The following is a 23,333-nucleotide window of genomic DNA, read 5'->3' as shown; positions in this document are numbered from 1 at the left end:
TTGTTTATTGGATTGTTGGTATTCTAAACCTTAACTTTTGGATTTTGTTTGTGTGCTTGAAAGTGTTTTTGGGTAATCAATGAGATTTGAAGTTTATTAGTTAATGATTTTGGTCATCAACAATTAGGATTGAGTTCTTAGTGTCATTGACCTAGTTATCTTAACCATAATACTAAATTGGTTCATTAACAATCAATTAGATTATTGTTTTTCCATGTCAATCATTCGGATTAAGTTCTGACGATCAACATAGTCAAACATTTAATCTTTTGGTTTCTTGATTCAAACAAATATTATAATTCAATAGGTTTAATTATCTATCCAATTTACTTCAAAACCTGAAACCTGGAGATTGGTTACCCTTTCATAATTGTTTACAAATCAACTTAATAGTGTTTTCGTTTAACAAATCTAATAAACCGCTTGACATCGTTTGCCCGCCTAGCATAATTACTTGTTAAGAATTAAACTTGATTAGCGCTTTTCACTGATTCCCTGTGGATTTGACACCTTACTTGTCCTTGCTAGTAAAGGTATTTTATAAATATTTTTGATTGACCTTTCGACATCAATCAATGAATGGATGTTTGAGATAACGGAGTTTGTATCAACGATGTTAACCGGAAATTCTCGGGTGTCACAATCTAGCCCATATTTTTTTATAATTATATCCATTTTTCTTTCATCATCTAGCCTCCGAACATTGTCGGTTAATAGGTTGAAGTCTTGTTGCAAAAAGTCCAAATCTTTGTCCATTGCCGGTCTTTTAATCTATTGGAGCCGTCCTTATTATATTGAGAATTTTGTTTGCATCAACTCATAATGTTGACTCCCAAGGTCGTGTATCACGGCAAGTCAACGGTTCATTTTGTTGAATTAATCTCTCGTTTTGACACTCGCACCTACCAACGACGACCCCGCCCCTTTCCCCGACGTCTTCTATCGCACGATCGAGGCAACTCTTCATACTCATCCTTGCTATCACCGACTTTGTTAGGGCACGGATTTTCAGTACCCTCAGCAAAAGTTATGTTCAGAGCAGATTCAGGATGCGGTATCCTCCAAGGTAACATGTATCCTAATTACATTATATAACTAACACGATCTTTGCTACTTTCCATGTTTACCAGGTCAAAGACGGTTGCTTGATCACCTGAGAACTCGCACTTGCTGTTACTAGGACGTGACCAATAAGGAAACATGCTGATAAGAAGAATTAACGTCTAATTGATTTAGTCTAGGAGTTTCCTTAAATATAGGATTTCTTGTTAGACTTAATTTGTTATAAATAGAGCTCAAAACAAAGGATCATGACACACACTCTAGACACACGAGATTTACTAGTACTCGCATTCTCTATAATCACGATCAAGTTTGAGCTCCAACATTGTAATCACCTTTGTTATTAATAAACCGATGGTGATAGTTTTCACCACCCGGGGTTTTTTGCTTGTTATCCTAAGGATAACGGGTTTTTTCCTCGCAACAAATCTTTGTGTTCAAGCACATTTACTTTCGTTTTATACAAGCACCTAGTCCCGATTACAAATTTGGTTACGAAATTACCATTGTCAATTTTTGACCAAAACAATTTGGCGCCCTCCGTGGGGCTAACGGTTCTTTAATCCATTAATTCCGTTTATTTCATTCACCTTCATTCTCTTTACAATAGCCTCACAACCAGAAACCAGTTCAGTCTTTGCTCCGGTGGTTACTACAGCTACAAGTGTCAACCCAGGACCTTCACCACTGCCGAAGAAAAATACTCAGCCCAGAGGAGAAATTCCACCATTCGTGGGGTCCTCCACACGGATAGACCCGGTTATTTCTAACAATGATATTTTTGCTTTGATGAAACAGGTTAAAACGCACATGGAGCAGCAAGAGAAGACCAACTCAAGGCTATTCAAGGAGATTGAAGGAATCAAGAAGAAACCAGGGCATGAGGCCACTCCAATCATGCCCAGGGTCCTTGATTTTGATTCTCCAGGATCTTCTATCCTTCAGAATCCCGGATCCTTGGGGACACAATCGGCAAGGATTCCACCACAACAGCAATCAAGATACTGGGGAGCTTTTCCTTCGGTATCCTCGGAGTTACCCGGACCAACGAGGCTAGGGTCCGTCAACATGCAGCCTCGCTCAACCATGCCATCCGGCATATTTTCATCAGGATCCCCTATGATGTCCTCAGAAGTGCATGTTGGAGATGACATCCCTATGCAGGCACCACCTTATCCTGAGGATACTATCAATGGAGGAATTAACCATTCTGGCTCAGGATACCAAAGACCTTACCAGAATCTTGGTAACAGGTTACTTAATCCTAATTTATACACTAACCGTGGATCTGTGCAGGATAAGGGGATATCTCCTGATATAGCCAGGGAGTTACAGAAAATGAAGGACATGATCTCCAGTATCCCCGGGATAATCCGTCCCATAGCTGAAGTCCCGGCGGACAGTCACAAACGTTCCAGGTTCACTTGGCCCATATGCGACGTGGAGATCCCCAGGAAATTCCAGACGCCCAACATGAAATTTATGACGGCATTACGGATCCTGAGGAGCATATGGCTCAATACAGGGAAAGGATGGAGGTCAACCCTATCCCCGCAGAAATCAAAGAAGCCTGTCTATGTAAAGGGTTTGGTTCAACACTAACAGGGCCGACCCTCAAATGGTTATTAAGTATTCCTTCCAATACTATCACTTCCTTTGCTCATTTAATTAACTTGTTTAATAATCAATTTTCTTGTAGTAGATCTTTTGAGAAAATGACAGGTGATTTATATAGAATTGTTCAGCATAACAATGAATCCCTAAGGGATTACATAATCAGATTTAGCAGGGAAGCTTTGGAAATCCCCAACCTCGACATGGCAGCTGCTGTTGAAGCCTTCAAGATGGGACTTAGGAAGGATTCTCCTTTCTATGACGACCTCGTCATGACTCAATGCAGGAATCTTGACGAAGTCAGAAACAGGGCACTAAGATACATTCGGCTGGAGGATGACAAGAAGGCTCATGGAAACTTGGTTATCCAAAAATACGAGTCTACCAACAGAAAGCCCGACTCTCCACAAAAGTTCTTCAGACCGAAGCCTTATTCCAAGCAGGATAATCCCAAGATCAATGCTATGGAAGAAGACGAAGACGACAAAGAATATCCTAAAATATCCGAATATTGCTTTAACCTTGATATTGGTGGTGTAATTTTTGCCATGCAGGATTTAGGTGACAAGGTCAGAGGGCCTAAGAAGAATGAGAAGCCTGGATTAAACAAAGACAAGTCAAAATGGTGTGCATTCCATGAAGACTTTGGCCATCGCACTGATGATTGTATAGCACTTCGGAAGGAAATAGGGTACCTTCTCAGCAAAGGACACCTGAAGGAACTATTTGGAAAAACCAAGAACAAAAGCCAGGATCTTGTCAAGATACCTGAAAGGGCACATTCTCCACCACCTGGAGCTAAGGTGGTATCCTTCATCTCAGGAGGATCTGACATCTACGGAACCTTGTATTCAGCGGCTAAGAAACGTTCCAGAGAAACAAAAATGGACAACGGAGAAAGACCTCTCCATACTTCCACATTGACGACTCAAAGAATCATATCCTTCGATGAGGAAGATAGATGTGACCTTGTGGATCCCAACCATGACGGTTTGGTAATTACTCTATGTATAGCTAACTGTTTTGTGCGCATGATACTCGTCGATGGAGGAAGCTCTGTGAACATTATCCAGATGGAAGCCTTGAAGAAAATGGATTTCCCAGAAACAGAGATTATCCCGAAATCCTCAGTTCTTGTCGGATTTAGTGGCAAAACCAAGAACGCCTTGGGAGAAATCAAACTTCCAATATATATTGAGGGAACTAACTCCCTACAAAAGTTTTGCGTTATTGACTCTTTATCTTGTTGTAATGTGATTTTAGGCAGGCTCTGGATCCACAGCATGAAGGCAGTACCCTCGACCTACCATCAGTGTGTGAAACTCCCAAGTCCCTGGGGAGTCATCAAAATTGAAAGTGATCAGCAAGATGCCAAGGAATGTTATGCTTCATCAATGAAGTGGACTACAAAGCCTACTCAAGCATAGCAATTACAGCAACAACCAGGGAAGGTCCTGCAAGCAAGAGAGCAGGATGTAAAGGAAGTATCTTTGGATCCTCGGGATACTGAAGTCAAAGTATTGTTAGGAACAGGTATTCCTGGGGATATTGAGACGGAATTGATATCCTTCCTACCTTCGCCTGGAAACATGAAGATATGACAGGTATATCTAAATCTATAATCATTCATAAACTTGGTATAGACAAATCTTTCAGGCCAGTACATCAAAAGCGACGGAAGTTTGCTCCTGAGAGAAACGCTATCATACAAGAAAAGGTGCAGAAGCTGCTCAAAACCAAGATGATAAGAGAAGTCCAATATCCTAGATGGTTGGCCAATCTAGTTGTTGTCCAGAAGAAAAATGGAAAATAGAGAGTGTGCGTGGACTTCACAGACCTGAATAAGGCCTGTCCAAAAGACCCATTCCCACTCCCGCACATTGACACAATGGTGGATGCAACTGCTGGCCACGAACTGCTAACTTTCATGGACGCATCCTCAAGATTTCAGCAAATTCAAATGGAACCATCAGATCAAGAAGACACAGTCTTCATGACTCCCACAGGTATATATTGTTATACTGAAATGCCTTTTGGACTTAAAAATGCAGGTGCAACATACCAGAGGCTAGTCAACATGATGTTCAAAGACCAACTGGGGGACACGATGGAAGTCTACATAGATGACATGGTGGTAAAGTCAAAGAAGGCCGAGGATCATCTGAGAGACTTGGCAACAGCATTTGATATCCTGGATGAATACAACATGAAGTTGAATCCAGCCAAGTGTCACTTTGGGGTCAAAACAGGAAAATTCCTGGGATACATGGTCACCAAAAGAGGGATAGAAGCAAGCCCAGAGCAGATCAAGGCTATCCTGGATATCAAATCACCAAGAAATGTCAAAGATGTCCAAAGATTAACCGGAAGAATAGCTGCTCTCAACAGATTCATCTCAAGATCTTCAGAGAAGTGTAAAGACTTTTATGATATCCTGAGGAAGAATCAAAAGTTCGAATGGGGAGAGAAGCAAGAAAGGGCATTGGTATCCTTGAAGGAATACTTATCCTCAGCACCACTCCTGATCAAGCCAATTGATGGTGAGCCATTATCCCTGTACCTAGCCGTTTCCGGGAGCGCAATCAGTGCTGTCTTGGTCAAGGATCATGAAGGTCAACAACATCCGATATATTATATAAGTAAAAGTCTACTAGATGCTGAATCCAGGTATTCTTATCTTGAAAAATTAATTTTAGCACTTATAATGGCTTCCACTAAACTTAGACATTACTTTGAAACTCATGCTATACATGTAAAAACTAACTATCCTATTAAATCCGTTTTGAGAAAACCGGAAATGTCAGGTAGGATGGAAAATGGGCTGTGAAACTTAGTGCATACGATATCTTGTATGAACAAGGACAGCCATCAAGTCTCAAGCACTCGCCGACTTTGTGGCTGATTTTAGCCAGGATATAGTTAAAGAAGTTGAAAAAGAAGTTCAACAATTGCAGGTCAAGAAAAGTTGGACCCTACATACTGACGGTGCCTCCAACATAAGAGGAACAGGTCTAGGTATCCTGCTAAAATCGCCACAGGGGACATAATACCTCTATCTATATCTTGAGAATTTCAGGCTACTAATAATGAGGCTGAATATGAGGCCTTAATAGCTGGTCTGCAATTTGCTAAGGATATGAAGGTCAGGTATCTTCAAGTTTATGTTGATTCTTTGTTATTAGCTAACCATTTCAATGGCTCTTATGCAGCGAATGCAGAAAACTTAGTGAAATATTTAGAAATAGTTAAGCAATTAGCTATGTATTTGGAGACATTTGACATAGTGCAGGTACCAAGAGAAGAGAACACTGAAGCAGATGCCTTAGCAAACTTGGCATCAGCTCTCAAGATACCAGTAGATGTCAAAATACCTATCGTGCATATCTTGACTCCAGCAACAAAGGAGAACCTCGAAGTCTTAGAGACTTTGAATTTTAAGGATAACCCAACGTCTTGGACTAATCCTATAATACGGTATCTTCAAGATAACGAGATCCCAGAAGGGGAAAATCCCAGAGCGTTCCGAATGAAGGTAACCCAGTATATTATCCTAAATAATGTGTTGTACAGAATATCACTTGCAGGTCCATACTTGAGATGCTTGGAATATCAAGAAGCACAAGAAGTTCTCAAGGATATACATGAAGGTGATTGTGGAAACCACACTGGGGGCAGAGCCTTAGCATCCAAGATACTAAGGACAGGCTACTTCTGGCCAACAATGAAGAGAGATGCAATGAATTTCTCCAAGAGGTGTGATGCTTGCCAAAGACATAGCAACATATTACATCAACCAGCTGAACCATTATATCCTATCATCTCCCCATGGCCATTTATGAAGTGGGGAATGGATATTGTGGGAAAGCTGCCCAAGGCTCCTGGTGGAAAAATCTTTATGCTAGCCATGACGGACTACTTCTCCAAGTGGATCGAAGCAGAGACATTTGTTCAAGTCAAAGAAAAGGATGTGATCTCATTCATCAAACGCAACATCTTAACAAGATTCGGTATCCTAGCAGAGATTGTTTGTGACAATGGATCACAATTCATTGGAAAAAGAACAACCAACTTCTGTGAAAGTTGGGGAATCAAGATGATGACCTCAACTCCAGTACATACTCAAGCTAATGGTCAAGCAGAATCCAGTAACAAGATCATTATCAATAATCTGAAGAAGAAATTGGGGTCCAAGAAGGGTAAATGGGCTAAGGAACTACCTTTTGTTCTTTGGGCCGACATGACCACTTCAAAAAACACAACGGGGCAAACACCTTTCTCCTTGGTGTTTGGGGCCGAAGTTGTTATCCCTACCAAGATGGTAATCCCTATAGCAAGAACCAGCATCCAGGATACTGAGTCCAACAACCAAAGTCTTACCGAAGACTTGGATACTATCGATGAACTCAAAGATCTCGCTAGGATTAGAATGGCAACATACCAACAAAGAATAGCCAAGTCATGCAACAAGAATATCAGGGTTCGAAGGTTCCAAGTAGGAGATATGGTATTAAGAATGGCATTCCAGAATACCACTATCCCAGCAGATGGAAAGCTAGCTCCAAAGTGGGAAGGCCCATACTTAATCGATTCAGAAGCAGGTAAAGGAGCCTACAGGTGAATCACTATGGAAGGTGTTCCTATACCAAGAGCCTGGAACGCTATCCACCTCAAGGCGTATTTCTGTTAGTATACTTAACTGGTATGTTGGTATCCTCAAGAGGAAGGTATGTTTCCTTATCTATTCTTACATTTTTTAACTCTATTATTTCTAATCAAGTTTACTGACTTAAGCATCGGAGGGGTGTTAGCCTGGCTAACACCCACCCCTCATCAAGAGCTTAGTGTTTTGTAGTTATCCTAAGGATATGTTATCTCGATAACAGTCAGAGGCTGATCACTTCCCAAACGAATATGATATCCTTGATATCCCTCAAGGTTTAAAGGTCTTCACCTTTTCAATGAGCGCCAGGGGCGTACGAATAAGATATCCCGGATATCTCAAACGGTTTAAAGGTCTTCACCTTTCTAACGACGCCTGGAGCGCACGATGATTCGAGTATAGTTCAAGGCAGGCTGACCAGACCAGCTGACACTCCGTCTGTTGTTGGCTATATACCGAATCCTTAAGATAAGTGGCAGACGTGTCACACAAACGGTTTATAACATTTTCATGTTATCTAAGGTTTATAACACTTTCGTGTTATCTAAAGTTTTGGCATATTCATGCCCATACGTTTGGGATGTTCCCTAGTTTTATCTCAAGCTTAGATATCTTCATGTCTCTTAAGTAAAGGCCTAGTCGCCAGTAAAAAGGCTTTATCGCCAGTTAATGGGCATTGTCACCAGAATTGTCTAACTTTGTTTCGACAGATTGCTAAGAAGGTTACTAAATTTTTTTTAACTTAACAAAATCCCAGAAGCTTGATACTTAAAAAGATCAACGATTGGGGACATCACATGTAAGCCCATTAGATTTATGAATGATCTCTACAAAGGTACTCTTTACATTTAGTTTTATCACTCGATTTATACTTCAAAATATAATCTTTTGGTTTGATTGTGATAAATCACACAAGGCGTAAGAATGCATTGTCCTTAAGATATTTTTTATCAGTTCCTGATAATCCTTTTTATGTTTTCTAAAAACTTATAATCATTAAAACATTTCTTGATCAGGATTCATTATTCTCAAAATGGTAAAATTATTTTGGAACCATGTTTTCAAAATATATTATCCTCGACATAAGTTATTAAAAGACATCTAATATTCCAATTAAAAATTACAAGTTATTGAACACAATACTTAAAGCCAAAAGATTATATCACTACTAATCATAAAATGCAGGAAAATAGAAAGGCAACACCTGGGTTTCGTCTTGAAAAGCCAAGATCCCTCCACCCAAGTACTGCCAGATGTTCAAAAGTTAAAATTACATGGGCTTCGTCTTGGAAAGTCAAGATCCCTCCACCCATGTATCCTAATATCCTAAGCATACTATTGTTCATGACAGAAAAAAGTAAATTGTTCAACAGCCATTACAACCCAACATTAGACCAACAAATTGGGCTCAAGCCTTTTCTTTACCGCTATCATCGCCCAATTGCACCTCGTCACCAACCGCCTTCACTGCACCCTTGATAGCCACCTCCACAGCCTCTTCTGCAACCTTCTCCGCTCCACCAGGACTAGCATCCTCCACCTTCTCCCCACCAAGCTCAGCCGGTATCTTCTCCCAACCAGCTACATCCCAGAAACAAGTGTCCAGACCAGCATCCTTCGCCTCTTTAGCCATCTTAAGCCGGGACTGGAATACGGAAACAGGAGCAAACTTCTTCGCCCCCTCCATAGCATCATAAACTTTTATCATACATTCCGCCTCTTGATGAACCAACTCCTTCCTGACCAATGACAACTCCAGCTTCAGGTCATCAACCTCTTTGGTTTTCTTATCAAGAAGACTGGTCTTTGTCACCCCCATCTTCATCAGTTCAGAGATACGAGTATGGGCTTCATGGAGTTCAAGGCTCATGGTGGCAAACCGGGAGGAAAGATATTCGAGGCCCTACAAGGATAAAGAATCCCCAATATAAGTTATTCTCAGGATATGAGAAATCATGACAAATGAAGAAGATACCTGCTGAGTCTTATTCATGGCATCGTGGAAATCAACATCGTGCACGGGAACGGATTCGTTGGTCTCCTGGCTCTTCCGTTTCTTAGAGCCTTTCGCCCGGCTGCCTTCTGGACGTGGGATAGAGCTAGATATGGGTTCTTTCTTGATAGCGCTTCGAGTGGATACCATGCTTTCTATATCTTCAAGGGCAAAAACAGAACCAGACTTGCCTACAAATACACATGTTAGTTTCCCTAATCCTTAAAATGTTGATACTAACATCCCAAATGTTTCTTACCAGACATAACGGAACTCGAGGATGGAGATGGCTCTTGAAAGCTTGACTGAAGATGAAACGACCTTTCCTCCTTGTCAATAAGAAAGAAGGATGCAAGCCTGTCCTCAGTTTCTCCGGTGGGAGGAGCGATCTCAAAGAACTTCAAAGCTGCAAATATAAAGAAAAACACATCAGTCACAAAAGATAACAGTATATATTCAAGATACAGTATCCTACTTCTGGAAACCCAGAGATAAGGAAGAGTATTGGGCTAATGAAGAGAATCTCTCCTAACAAAGAAAAATTGTCTCTTCCATTGGTCATTATTCTGGGTGTTTTTCAAGACCAATGGTGATTGACCAGATTTGATCTTAAGGAGATATCTTAAAGACCCATGGCTACGAAGGTCGTATACAGAAGCAAGCTCCGAGAGAGTAAAGTCAAGAGCGTGGTCGGCGATTAGTCTCTCCAAAACAAGCAAAGTCCTCCAAACCATGGGCATGGTTTGGGCATAGCTAAGACCAGTTCTTGAAAAGAACTCGGTGGTAATGGCAGGAAATGGATAGGAAAAACCAATTTTGAATGGCAAAAAAGGAAACAGATCCAGGTTCTGGAAACAAAATCGGAAGATAAAGCGGCATCAAAAGGCCGGAAAACAGTTCCAATAGGAAAGCAACCCCGAGATAAAAGGTTCGCGATATCGGCATCACCAAAAGTGCATATCTCGTTCGCAGGACTTGCGAGGAGATTCTGACATACGAAATCCTCGATACCGAAAGGAGAAAGTTTCGGACTCATGGTTTCGTTAAGATAAGAAGAAGAAAGGAGTTACCTGGAGAGAGGAGGAAGATGAGATGAATATTATTTATCCGGGTAATTATAAGGACAAACTAGGGTTTGGCAGATCATCATGACGGCTGACACATGTATCAAAGATCCACCGCACAAATGGGGGTTCAAAATTCAAAATTTGAAAATTTTACAGCTGCGATCTATATCTACAGCTGTCAAATTTGGGGACAATTGTTAGGGCATGGATTTTCAGTATCCTCAGCAAAAGTTATGTTCAAAGCAGATTCAGGATGCGGTATCCTCCAAGGTAACAGGTATCCTAATTACATTATATAACTAACATGATCTTTGCTACTTTCCATGTTTACCAGGTCAAAGACGGTTGCTTGGTCACCCGAGAACTCGCACTTGCTGTTACTAGGACGTGACCAATAAGGAAACGTTCCGATAAGAAGAATTAACAGCTAATTGATTTAGTCTAGGAGTTTCCTTAAATATAGGATTTCTTGTTAGACTTAATTTGTTATAAATAGAGCTCAAAACAAAGGATCATGACACACACTCTAAACACACGAGACTTACTAGTACTCGCATTCTCTGTAATCACGATAAGTTTGAGCTCCACCATTGTAATCACCTTTGTTATTAATAAACCGGTGGTGATAGTTTTCACCGCCCGGGGTTTTTTGCTTGTTATCCTAAGGATAACGGGTTTTTTCCTCGCAACAAATCTTTGTATTCAAGCACTTTTACTTTCGTTTTATACAAGCACCTAGTCCCGATTACAAATTTGGTTACGAAATTACCATTGTCAATTTTTGACCAAAACAGACTTCACCATTGTTTAAGTCAAAATTTCAAACATTGGACTACAGTGTTTATGGATCAACCAAGGACGAGGTTTCCCGACTGGAGTTAAGACTTTCCAATTAGGGTGATCATGAATATGCTCAAAACAGTTAAAATACGGGAAGTTCTCCTTTTGTTGTTGGTACTCTACCAACGCCGATGAAATGATGTTCGCGTGATTTTGACAACTACCCCACCCGCTAAAAATTCGGTTGCAAGTCCCTTGGAAGCGTTGACATTCGGTGTTTATATCGGTCTATTTTACCAATATAGAATCATTCAGTCGTAACCATCCCCCTTTCCCCATAATTTAGAAAAAAAAAGGTCCCGAACTTTGTCCCTAAATATGTCTAATCGTTGATAGTTGGCTATAAAACATAAGTTAGAAAAATATTAGTAATCGCTAATATTTTATCTTAGAAAAAAGAGTTAATGGCCATTTTCGTCCCTGTGGTTTGCTACTTTCGTCACTTCAGTCCAAAGTTTGAAATTTTGTCAATTTAGTCCTTATAGTTTTAAACATTAGCCAATTACGCCCCCCGTCTAACGGCATCCAACTTTTCCGTTAGTTTAAGGGGCATTGTCTTTCTCCTGTTTATTTTAGTTAATGGTCATTTTCGTCCCTATGGTTTGATACTTTTGCTACTTCAGTCCGAAGTTTGAAATTTTTTCAATTTTATGTTTAATTTAATTCGGTTTTTTTTTTTTTTTTTTTTTTGCTACTTCAGTCCATGATGGAATTCATTGGTAAAGTAGTCAGGGTAATTCCCTAAAACCGAACTATACCGAAAAAATTAAAATCGTTTCTTTGATTAATGCATAATGGTTAAGGTTTAGAGATTAACATATCGTAGCAAACATCCGGATAGAAATCAACATCAGGAGGTCGAATATCCCGTATTTCCATGTTTGCTCAAGAAATCGATGCACTAAATCGCATGTATTTTCTTCAAATCGTGGTATTGTTCTTGAATTTGTCGAATTCAACTCTAGAGTTGTTGTCGATTTGAAGAATTCAATAACAACACCACGATTTGAAGAACACACATGCGATCTAGTTTATTGATTTCTTGAGCAAACATGGAAATGCGGGATATTCGACCTCCTGATGTTGATTTCGACCAAGATGCTTGCTAGGACATTTTAATCTCTAAACCCTAACTATTATGTATTAATCAAAGAAATGATTTTAGTTTTACCGGTATTGTACGGTTTCAGGAAATTACCTTGACCACTTTACCAATGAATTCCACCATGGGGGAGAGTTTAGGAAATGTCTAGAAACTAAATACGGGGGGGGGGGGTATGATTATTGTTGTCGACAAAGTAAACGTAGACCTGTTTTGCTCGATACTCGATGGTTTTGGGCTTGGATTATGCTCTTAGGGGCTATAGACAAAAAAAATGAATTAAATTAAACATAAAATTGAAAAAAAAAATCAAACTTTGGACTGAAGTAGCAAAAGCATCAAACCACAGGGACGAAAATGACCATTAACTAAAAATAAACAGGATAAAGACAAAAATACCCCTTAAACTAACGACATAGTTGGATGCCGTTAGACGGAGGGACGTAATTGGCTAATGTTTAAAACTATAAGGACTAAATTGACAAAATTTTAAACTTTGGACTGAAGTGGCGAAAGTAGCAAACCATAAGGACGAAAATGGACATTAACTCTAGAAAAAATTAGTAAGATAAAGAAAATATGTATTAACAATTTAAAGCATTCGGGGTCTTCCGAGATCGCAGTCCACGACCATGCAAGCGTTCAATACTCCTCCGGTATCCAAATTGAACTGTTTTTTAGACCGAGGTTTGGACTCGTATTTCTTGTTGTGTGAAATTACCCTTGCTAGAACTAGGTTGTATCACGAGCTCGTCGTGTGTAAACGAATCAGGTTGCATCTCCTGCACCGTCTCCTCTTGTGTCACCGGCATAGACGAGCCAAAACCGACTAGGAAGTTTGGCATCCCTAAAAATTGCATGATGATACCATGTTGGGGTCAAAACTAACGATCAGGAAGTTCGGATGAGTTGGTTGAGTCGGTTTGGTGGTGTTTGGAGTTAAGTGGATGCATATTGCCCAAAACCGAGCATCGAACGGTTGAATGGATGCGTTTTTTATAGAATTTTAGTGTGTTGGGTTATTTTTTATTATTTTTTTAAGAGAACGAGTTTTGTTTTAAAAATTTGATACGTCAGGTTTTATAGGGTATAAAATTTTTAATAAAACATTGTTTTTTTAATAAAGTCATTGTCAAACGGCTAGTTTGCCCCACCAATCAACAACAACCTCAACTGGCGCTATGTGGGAAGCGCCCCCCACATCCAAACACCCCAAGCCAACGCGGGGGGGGGGGGGGGGGGGCTTTGGAGGCGTTTTGGGTGGAGAAAGCGCCCTACTACGCACAGTCTAAGAAACATGTATAACAACAAATAATGTCCCTTAATGCCCTATCAGTCATTACCACTTAAAGACACATATGAGCTTTATTGTAAAAACGTTTATGCCCTTATAATTCCCTATAATGCTCGTAGGGATGGTGTAGGGGTTATATCCACCTATATACTGTCTCATTATACATGTCCTTAGGGGTTTCTTAATGAGAAGGTCTTGAGTTCAATACCTTGGAGTGTCAAAGAATTGGAACCGTTGAAATCCCGTCAATAAATCTAACTTCAACAGTGGTGATTGATGAATCAAAGGCTTAACGCGGATCCAAATACCGTTAAAAATTCAAAAAAAAATAATGGCAAAGCACACAATGTATTAAATTTTTACGCTCTAGCCCAATCTATTACTGATAAAAGGATTGTGTCATGTACTAGCCATAGTGATCAACTAGCTTAGCATTCAATATTTCAACGAAGTTTCCATTGTGGATAATAAATTAATAACTCTAGTACGAGGGACTTGAGTGAAAATTATTCATCAATATATATGTAAGGTCTTTTGAAAGTGGATATATTTGTATTTGAAATGGAAGGTATAAGTGTGAGTATGAGTGAAGTGTTTTGGGGTGTAACATTGGTGGTCTTGGTGGTATACTGGTGGAGATTTTTCACTTGGGCTTGGTTAAGACCGAAGGCGATAGAGAAGAGTCTTCGAGACCAAGGATTAAAAGGAAATCCTTATAGGTTTCTATATGGTGACACTAAAGATATGATGAAGATGACAAACCAGGCCAAGTTGAAACCTATAAATTTGACCAATAGCATAGTACCACGTGTCATCCCGTTTATTTATACTTATGCAAAGACTTATGGTACTCATTATATTTATAATGAACATACATATATATAAAGTAAGGTGTAGATTATAGTGTATGCAACCATGATATATTCATGTTTAATTGATACGTAACATATAGGTAACAACTTTTTTACGTGGTTGGGGCCACAACCTTTGCTGCACATAACGGAGCCTGCATTAATACGAGAGATTTTGGCTAATTATAATCAATTTCCGAAGCCAAGAGATAATCGACTGAGAAAGATGCTAGTAAAAGGAGTTGCGGATGCTGAAGCAGGTCGATGGGTGAAACATAGAAAGATCATTAGTCCGGCATTCCATGTTGACAAACTAAAGGTTTGTGTCCTATTTTTCTTGAAATTAAATAATAGATTAAAAGAGCCGACAACTTCACTTATAAAATATGATTAATTTTGATGTTAATTCTTTTTGTAGCATATGTTACCGGCCTTCTACCTTAGTTGTAGTGAGATGATCAATACATTGGAAGGGATAACAAAAGGCAAATCATGTGAAGTTGATGTGTATCCTCATCTTCAAAAATTTACCGCTGATGTAATTTCACGTACAGCATTTGGTAGCAACTATGAGGAAGGAAGAAGGATATTTGAACTTCAACTAGAACAAGCAAAACTACTTATAAAAACCATACAATCGGTGTATATGCCAAGTTTTCAGTGAGTATTTGTTTTTATTATTCATCTTTAATTAATTTTAGCATTGCAAATTAACTTTGTTCTTACCCAAATTTTAAAGACAAGCCGGGGCAATTTATTTTTCATTACAACTTTATAAGAACATCTATGCGTGTTCCTGATTTATATGGGTAGACCCACTTTTGTTCATCCTTGCAAAATCATTTTTTTTAAGGATGAAGGCAAATAATGGGTTGGTTGTTCAATGGGTGTCCATGTCATTATGATTACGTCCCAATTGTAGATGCTCTTATTATATTGCAGCTTTTTCACTTGTCCACATGTATGATATTGTAGATTATTCCCTACTAAAAGCAGTAGGAAGATGAAAGAAATTGACCGAGAAGTGAAGAGTTCAATAAATAAAATTATTAATAAACGAGTAACAGCAATGGAAGCAAAGGAAGATTTATTGGGAATATTATTGGATTCAAATGAAAAAGAAATCAAGAAACAAGGGAGTAACAGTTTTGGACTTAGCATTGAAGAGATCATTGAAGAGTGCAAACTATTCTACTTTGCTGGATACGAGACTACTGCGAATTTGCTTGTTTGGACGATGATTTTGTTGGGTCAACACATGAACTGGCAAGATCGTGCTAGAGATGAAGTTTTAAAGGTGTTTGGAGAAAGAAAACCTGATATCGATGGATTAAGTCATTTAAAAGTTGTAAGTTTTTCATACTTATATTAATTATCAACCTAAACCAATAGCAAATTTAATACAAATATCAATTAAACTTGCTTGTTTTCAGATTAATATGATCTTGAATGAGGTACTTAGGTTATACCCACCCGGTGCAGCAATGCGACGGATGACCCATGAAGAAACTAAAATAGGAAACATAACACTACCACCCGGGTGCCATCTTATGTTGCACGTGATGCTTTTACATTATGACAATGATATATGGGGAAACGATGTGAATGAATTCAACCCATACAGATTTTCTGAAGGCGTGTCAAAGGTGACCAAGGGACAAGCTTCCTATTTTCCATTCGGAGGGGGGCCACGTATATGTGTTGGGCAAAATTTTGCTATGTTAGAAGCAAAACTAGCACTTGTTTTGATTCTAAGGCGCTTTTCCTTTAAGGTGTCCCCGTCATACTCGCATGCTCCACACCTTATCGTCACCTTGCAACCTCAGTTTGGTGCTCAATTGATCTTAAGTGAACTTTAGTGACTATTATGGTGCTATACTGCTATGTAATACATAATCAGGTGTGTCATAATTAAATTATGTTGTTACGATAAACATCTTGATTAGTTGTTTGAATGTAAAATAAATATTTATGACTACACCTTGTATAACGAGGTCTGTACATAGTTACTTAAAAATATAGCGACTATGATCTCATGCTCTAACTCTGATGCATGATGTTGAGTTTATATCCCTGTGATTTTTATAGCATAAAAATATTACGTGTGAAGATAAAGTTGCAACGTATCATCATGATATGCTAAAAGATAAAAATATATTAACTTTTTGGTATCACCGAACTTGAAATCAACAAATTGATTTGTAAAGTAGCATCGTCAAGAAAAACAAATATATATCTTAGACCATTGTAAAGACATCAAAAGTCATGATGTCAAACATCAATGGTTTAGAGATGTTTTTAAGTGTTTTCATTTGAGTTCATTTATGTTTGTTGGTGTTCATTTACATTTGTTCATATATGTTCATGTATGTTCGTTTAACTCTGTTCAGTTATGTTCGTTTAGATTTTAAAAAAACAAACACAAATGTCCATTTTTAAATAAACAAGCATGAACATAAATATTTGTTCGTTTAAATCTCTGTGTTCTTTTAAAATTAAATGAACGAACACGAACATGCGCTTGTTCGTGTTCATTCGACTCATTTACAGGCTTTCACTTCACTTGATGAATGCATCGGTTTCAATCTCTAGGCTCTGCCGATTTTATTTGTGTCTGTGAACCGTTCGTGAACACATTAATTTCCTTAATGAACGAACACGAACATAAAATCTCGTTCGGTAAGTGTTCTTGAACACATTATTTTCTTAATAAACAAACATGAGCAAGGCCTTGTTCGTGTTCGTTCGGTTCGTTTACAGCCCTACTTCATACCATAACCTAATATCATTCCAGTCAACTCCTACACTGCCTCTAGAACTATCCTCAACCACATTATAAGCAATATTGTAAAACTCGCTAGCGGGTTCCTAGGCGGCCGACCCCCTTGTATGGAGTACTCGGTGTACTCGGATATGATAAATATAACCTAAAATAATTATTGGATATTATATATATGCTAAGATAAACATAATTCACATCAAAATAAACATAATTCATTTGAAAAAAAAAAACATAATTCAAAAAATTCATGTTTTTTGTTATTTTTAGTTTTTTACTAAAAAAAATGGTGGCCGAGTTAACCTTGGAGGCCGAGTACTTTGACTTTTGACCAAGTTAGACCTTGGCGAGTAATGGTGGCCGAGTTGAGAAAAGGCAGCAAGGTTGATGTCCGTGGACTTTGAAATCGCCGATCCCAAGGATTTGAAATCCGACTTTTACAACACTGATTATAAGGTAAACAAAACGAGTTTAAAAACCTAACGGCGTGAGTTAACGGTTTTCCGATTAACTCACGGACGTGAGAATCCGAGAATAAACCTTGAGCGGATACCTAACGACGAGCCGACGAGTCTAGTAGCTTCTTCGCCAGTGAGACAGTCATTAGCGTGAATCCGAGAATAAACCTTGACCTTTGTGTTGACAAACTTTATTTTATGAAATGTTGCAGGTTTGCATCTTGGTTGATTTATGATTGTGAAGAAAACGACATCAAAGACCTTAGGAGATTAGTAAAAATGAACAATATCAAATTTGCCATATTTTGTGATATCTTGTTTATGGTTATTTTATGGATAATTGTTATGTGACATTTTCGATGTTGTGAAATGAAATGAGTTTATTAAATATTGTCACTTTAATTAATGTTATGTGCTTATGGACAATCGTTACACCTCGGCATGTTCCGCCGCCTTTGGTCGGGGTGTGACAGTATGGGTCTTACCAAAACCAGATAGCTCTTAAACGGGTTATATTATCTCAATAAATTAAAAATTAATTTTACCAATTATTTGATATGAAAATCCTATACGGGTCATGTGTCACCAAATCCAGATAGCTTTTAAACAGGTTATAACATATTGTTTATTTATGAAACACTTTTATCATCAAAGGCAAAGTATCTTATTAACTTTCTTACAACAAAGAAAATTAAAATCCAAAAAATAATATTAAAAAACAAAAAATGTAAAACAACCATTCTCTCAAGCCATCAAATTACTTTATTTGTAAATGAAGGTTTCTCACGCATTTGACCCTAATTCAAGGGTAAAGATCTAACTAAACCCAGATAGCTCTGGGTTTGTTAATAAAATGGTTTCACAAATAAATGATATGTTATAATCCGGTTTAAAAGCTATCTGGGTTTGATGATACCCATTACCCGCTTATTTTCTTTATTATAAAATTGTTTCTTAATAAATAATATCTTTTTTAAATAAAATGGGATATTAATTCTAATGATGAAAGGGTTTCATAAATAAATGATATGTTATCACCCGTTTAAAAGCTATCTGGATTTGGTGACCCATGACCCGCTTATGTTTTTTTACTATAAAATTGTTTATTAATTATAAATAATATCTTTTTCTTTTTAAATTGCATATTAAATTTTAGTATATTCGTATTTTGTAGGATTTTCATATCAAATAATTGGTAAGATAAAATTTTAAATTAATGAGATGTTATAACCCGTTTAACAGCTATCTGGTTTTGGTAATACCCATACCCATGAATTTGGATTAAATCAATGAGATGCCTCCATTTAAAAATCAAGAAATCTGGTGGTTTCCATAAAATGGGGGAGTGATCACATCGCGACGCATAGGATTTTTGGGTTTTCGTTTATATATATTATAGATTAATCTCATTAAATATTTGATATGAAAATCCTATAAAATAAGGATATACTAAAAATTAATATCATATTTTATTTAAAAAAAGATATTATTTATAATTAAGAAACAATTTTATAATAAAGAAAATAAACGGGTAATGGGTATCACCAAACCCAGATAGGTTTGGACTCGTATTTCTTGTTGTGTGAAATTACCCTTGCTAGAACTAGGTTGTATCACGAGCTCGTCGTGTGTAAACGAATCAGGTTGCATCTCCTGCACCGTCTCCTCTTGTGTCACCGGCATAGACGAGCCAAAACCGACTAGGAAGTTTGGCATCCCTAAAAATTGCATGATGATACCATGTTGGGGTCAAAACTAACGATCAGGAAGTTCGGATGAGTTGGTTGAGTCGGTTTGGTGGTGTTTGGAGTTAAGTGGATGCATATTGCCCAAAACCGAGCATCGAACGGTTGAATGGATGCGTTTTTTATAGAATTTTAGTGTGTTGGGTTATTTTTTATTATTTTTTTAAGAGAACGAGTTTTGTTTTAAAAATTTGATACGTCAGGTTTTATAGGGTATAAAATTTTTAATAAAACATTGTTTTTTTAATAAAGTCATTGTCAAACGGCTAGTTTGCCCCACCAATCAACAACAACCTCAACTGGCGCTATGTGGGAAGCGCCCCCCACATCCAAACACCCCAAGCCAACGCGGGGGGGGGGGGGGGGGGGGGGCTTTGGAGGCGTTTTGGGTGGAGAAAGCGCCCTACTACGCACAGTCTAAGAAACATGTATAACAACAAATAATGTCCCTTAATGCCCTATCAGTCATTACCACTTAAAGACACATATGAGCTTTATTGTAAAAACGTTTATGCCCTTATAATTCCCTATAATGCTCGTAGGGATGGTGTAGGGGTTATATCCACCTATATACTGTCTCATTATACATGTCCTTAGGGGTTTCTTAATGAGAAGGTCTTGAGTTCAATACCTTGGAGTGTCAAAGAATTGGAACCGTTGAAATCCCGTCAATAAATCTAACTTCAACAGTGGTGATTGATGAATCAAAGGCTTAACGCGGATCCAAATACCGTTAAAAATTCAAAAAAAAATAATGGCAAAGCACACAATGTATTAAATTTTTACGCTCTAGCCCAATCTATTACTGATAAAAGGATTGTGTCATGTACTAGCCATAGTGATCAACTAGCTTAGCATTCAATATTTCAACGAAGTTTCCATTGTGGATAATAAATTAATAACTCTAGTACGAGGGACTTGAGTGAAAATTATTCATCAATATATATGTAAGGTCTTTTGAAAGTGGATATATTTGTATTTGAAATGGAAGGTATAAGTGTGAGTATGAGTGAAGTGTTTTGGGGTGTAACATTGGTGGTCTTGGTGGTATACTGGTGGAGATTTTTCACTTGGGCTTGGTTAAGGCCGAAGGCGATAGAGAAGAGTCTTCGAGACCAAGGATTAAAAGGAAATCCTTATAGGTTTCTATATGGTGACACTAAAGATATGATGAAGATGACAAACCAGGCCAAGTTGAAACCTATAAATTTGACCAATAGCATAGTACCACGTGTCATCCCGTTTATTTATACTTATGCAAAGACTTATGGTACTCATTATATTTATAATGAACATACATATATATAAAGTAAGGTGTAGATTATAGTGTATGCAACCATGATATATTCATGTTTAATTGATACGTAACATATAGGTAACAACTTTTTTACGTGGTTGGGGCCACAACCTTTGCTGCACATAACGGAGCCTGCATTAATACGAGAGATTTTGGCTAATTATAATCAATTTCCGAAGCCAAGAGATAATCGACTGAAAAAGATGCTAGTAAAAGGAGTTGCGGATGCTGAAGCAGGTCGATGGGTGAAACATAGAAAGATCATTAGTCCGGCATTCCATGTTGACAAACTAAAGGTTTGTGTCCTATTTTTCTTGAAATTAAATAATAGATTAAAAGAGCCGACAACTTCACTTATAAAATATGATTAATTTTGATGTTAATTCTTTTTGTAGCATATGTTACCGGCCTTCTACCTTAGTTGTAGTGAGATGATCAATACATTGGAAGGGATAACAAAAGGCAAATCATGTGAAGTTGATGTGTATCCTCATCTTCAAAAATTTACCGCTGATGTAATTTCACGTACAGCATTTGGTAGCAACTATGAGGAAGGAAGAAGGATATTTGAACTTCAACTAGAACAAGCAAAACTACTTATAAAAACCATACAATCGGTGTATATGCCAAGTTTTCAGTGAGTATTTGTTTTTATTATTCATCTTTAATTAATTTTAGCATTGCAAATTAACTTTGTTCTTACCCAAATTTTAAAGACAAGCCGGGGCAATTTATTTTTCATTACAACTTTATAAGAACATCTATGCGTGTTCCTGATTTATATGGGTAGACCCACTTTTGTTCATCCTTGCAAAATCATTTTTTTTAAGGATGAAGGCAAATAATGGGTTGGTTGTTCAATGGGTGTCCATGTCATTATGATTACGTCCCAATTGTAGATGCTCTTATTATATTGCAGCTTTTTCACTTGTCCACATGTATGATATTGTAGATTATTCCCTACTAAAAGCAGTAGGAAGATGAAAGAAATTGACCGAGAAGTGAAGAGTTCAATAAATAAAATTATTAATAAACGAGTAACAGCAATGGAAGCAAAGGAAGATTTATTGGGAATATTATTGGATTCAAATGAAAAAGAAATCAAGAAACAAGGGAGTAACAGTTTTGGACTTAGCATTGAAGAGATCATTGAAGAGTGCAAACTATTCTACTTTGCTGGATACGAGACTACTGCGAATTTGCTTGTTTGGACGATGATTTTGTTGGGTCAACACATGAACTGGCAAGATCGTGCTAGAGATGAAGTTTTAAAGGTGTTTGGAGAAAGAAAACCTGATATCGATGGATTAAGTCATTTAAAAGTTGTAAGTTTTTCATACTTATATTAATTATCAACCTAAACCAATAGCAAATTTAATACAAATATCAATTAAACTTGCTTGTTTTCAGATTAATATGATCTTGAATGAGGTACTTAGGTTATACCCACCCGGTGCAGCAATGCGACGGATGACCCATGAAGAAACTAAAATAGGAAACATAACACTACCACCCGGGTGCCATCTTATGTTGCACGTGATGCTTTTACATTATGACAATGATATATGGGGAAACGATGTGAATGAATTCAACCCATACAGATTTTCTGAAGGCGTGTCAAAGGTGACCAAGGGACAAGCTTCCTATTTTCCATTCGGAGGGGGGCCACGTATATGTGTTGGGCAAAATTTTGCTATGTTAGAAGCAAAACTAGCACTTGTTTTGATTCTAAGGCGCTTTTCCTTTAAGGTGTCCCCGTCATACTCGCATGCTCCACACCTTATCGTCACCTTGCAACCTCAGTTTGGTGCTCAATTGATCTTAAGTGAACTTTAGTGACTATTATGGTGCTATACTGCTATGTAATACATAATCAGGTGTGTCATAATTAAATTATGTTGTTACGATAAACATCTTGATTAGTTGCTTGAATGTAAAATAAATATTTATGACTACACCTTGTATAACGAGGTCTGTACATAGTTACTTAAAAATATAGCGACTATGATCTCATGCTCTAACTCTGATGCATGATGTTGAGTTTATATCCCTGTGATTTTTATAGCATAAAAATATTACGTGTGAAGATAAAGTTGCAACGTATCATCATGATATGCTAAAAGATAAAAATATATTAACTTTTTGGTATCACCGAACTTGAAATCAACAAATTGATTTGTAAAGTAGCATCGTCAAGAAAAACAAATATATATCTTAGACCATTGTAAAGACATCAAAAGTCATGATGTCAAACATCAATGGTTTAGAGATGTTTTTAAGTGTTTTCATTTGAGTTCATTTATGTTTGTTGGTGTTCATTTACATTTGTTCATATATGTTCATGTATGTTCGTTTAACTCTGTTCAGTTATGTTCGTTTAGATTTTAAAAAAACAAACACGAATGTCCATTTTTAAATAAACAAGCATGAACATAAATATTTGTTCGTTTAAATCTCTGTGTTCTTTTAAAATTAAATGAACGAACACGAACATGCGCTTGTTCGTGTTCATTCGACTCATTTACAGGCTTTCACTTCACTTGATGAATGCATCGGTTTCAATCTCTAGGC

At 37.7% G+C, this 23,333-nt stretch overlaps 2 protein-coding genes across 2 annotated transcripts; both read left to right on the top strand.

The window, feature by feature from the left end:
* The first annotated feature begins 14,193 nt into the window (after positions 1–14,193).
* LOC143562160 (cytochrome P450 CYP72A219-like) lies at positions 14,194–16,342 on the top strand. The gene is made up of 5 exons (XM_077050051.1): positions 14,194–14,479; positions 14,585–14,802; positions 14,902–15,143; positions 15,459–15,831; positions 15,917–16,342. The coding sequence occupies exons 1-5, from the start codon at positions 14,194–14,196 to the stop codon at positions 16,340–16,342; spliced, it is 1,545 nt and encodes a 514-aa protein (XP_076906166.1).
* A 4,107-nt stretch (positions 16,343–20,449) lies between these two features.
* Positions 20,450–22,598, top strand: LOC143562159 (cytochrome P450 CYP72A219-like). The gene is made up of 5 exons (XM_077050050.1): positions 20,450–20,735; positions 20,841–21,058; positions 21,158–21,399; positions 21,715–22,087; positions 22,173–22,598. The coding sequence occupies exons 1-5, from the start codon at positions 20,450–20,452 to the stop codon at positions 22,596–22,598; spliced, it is 1,545 nt and encodes a 514-aa protein (XP_076906165.1).
* Positions 22,599–23,333: the final 735 nt, after the last annotated feature.

Source organism: Bidens hawaiensis, unplaced genomic scaffold, assembly GCF_021521415.1.
Source record: "Bidens hawaiensis isolate Kalapana, Puna unplaced genomic scaffold, B.hawaiensis_p1.1 tig00020918_1, whole genome shotgun sequence".
NCBI classification, from domain to species: domain Eukaryota; kingdom Viridiplantae; phylum Streptophyta; class Magnoliopsida; order Asterales; family Asteraceae; genus Bidens; species Bidens hawaiensis.
This window is presented reverse-complemented; position numbering and strand designations above follow the sequence as displayed.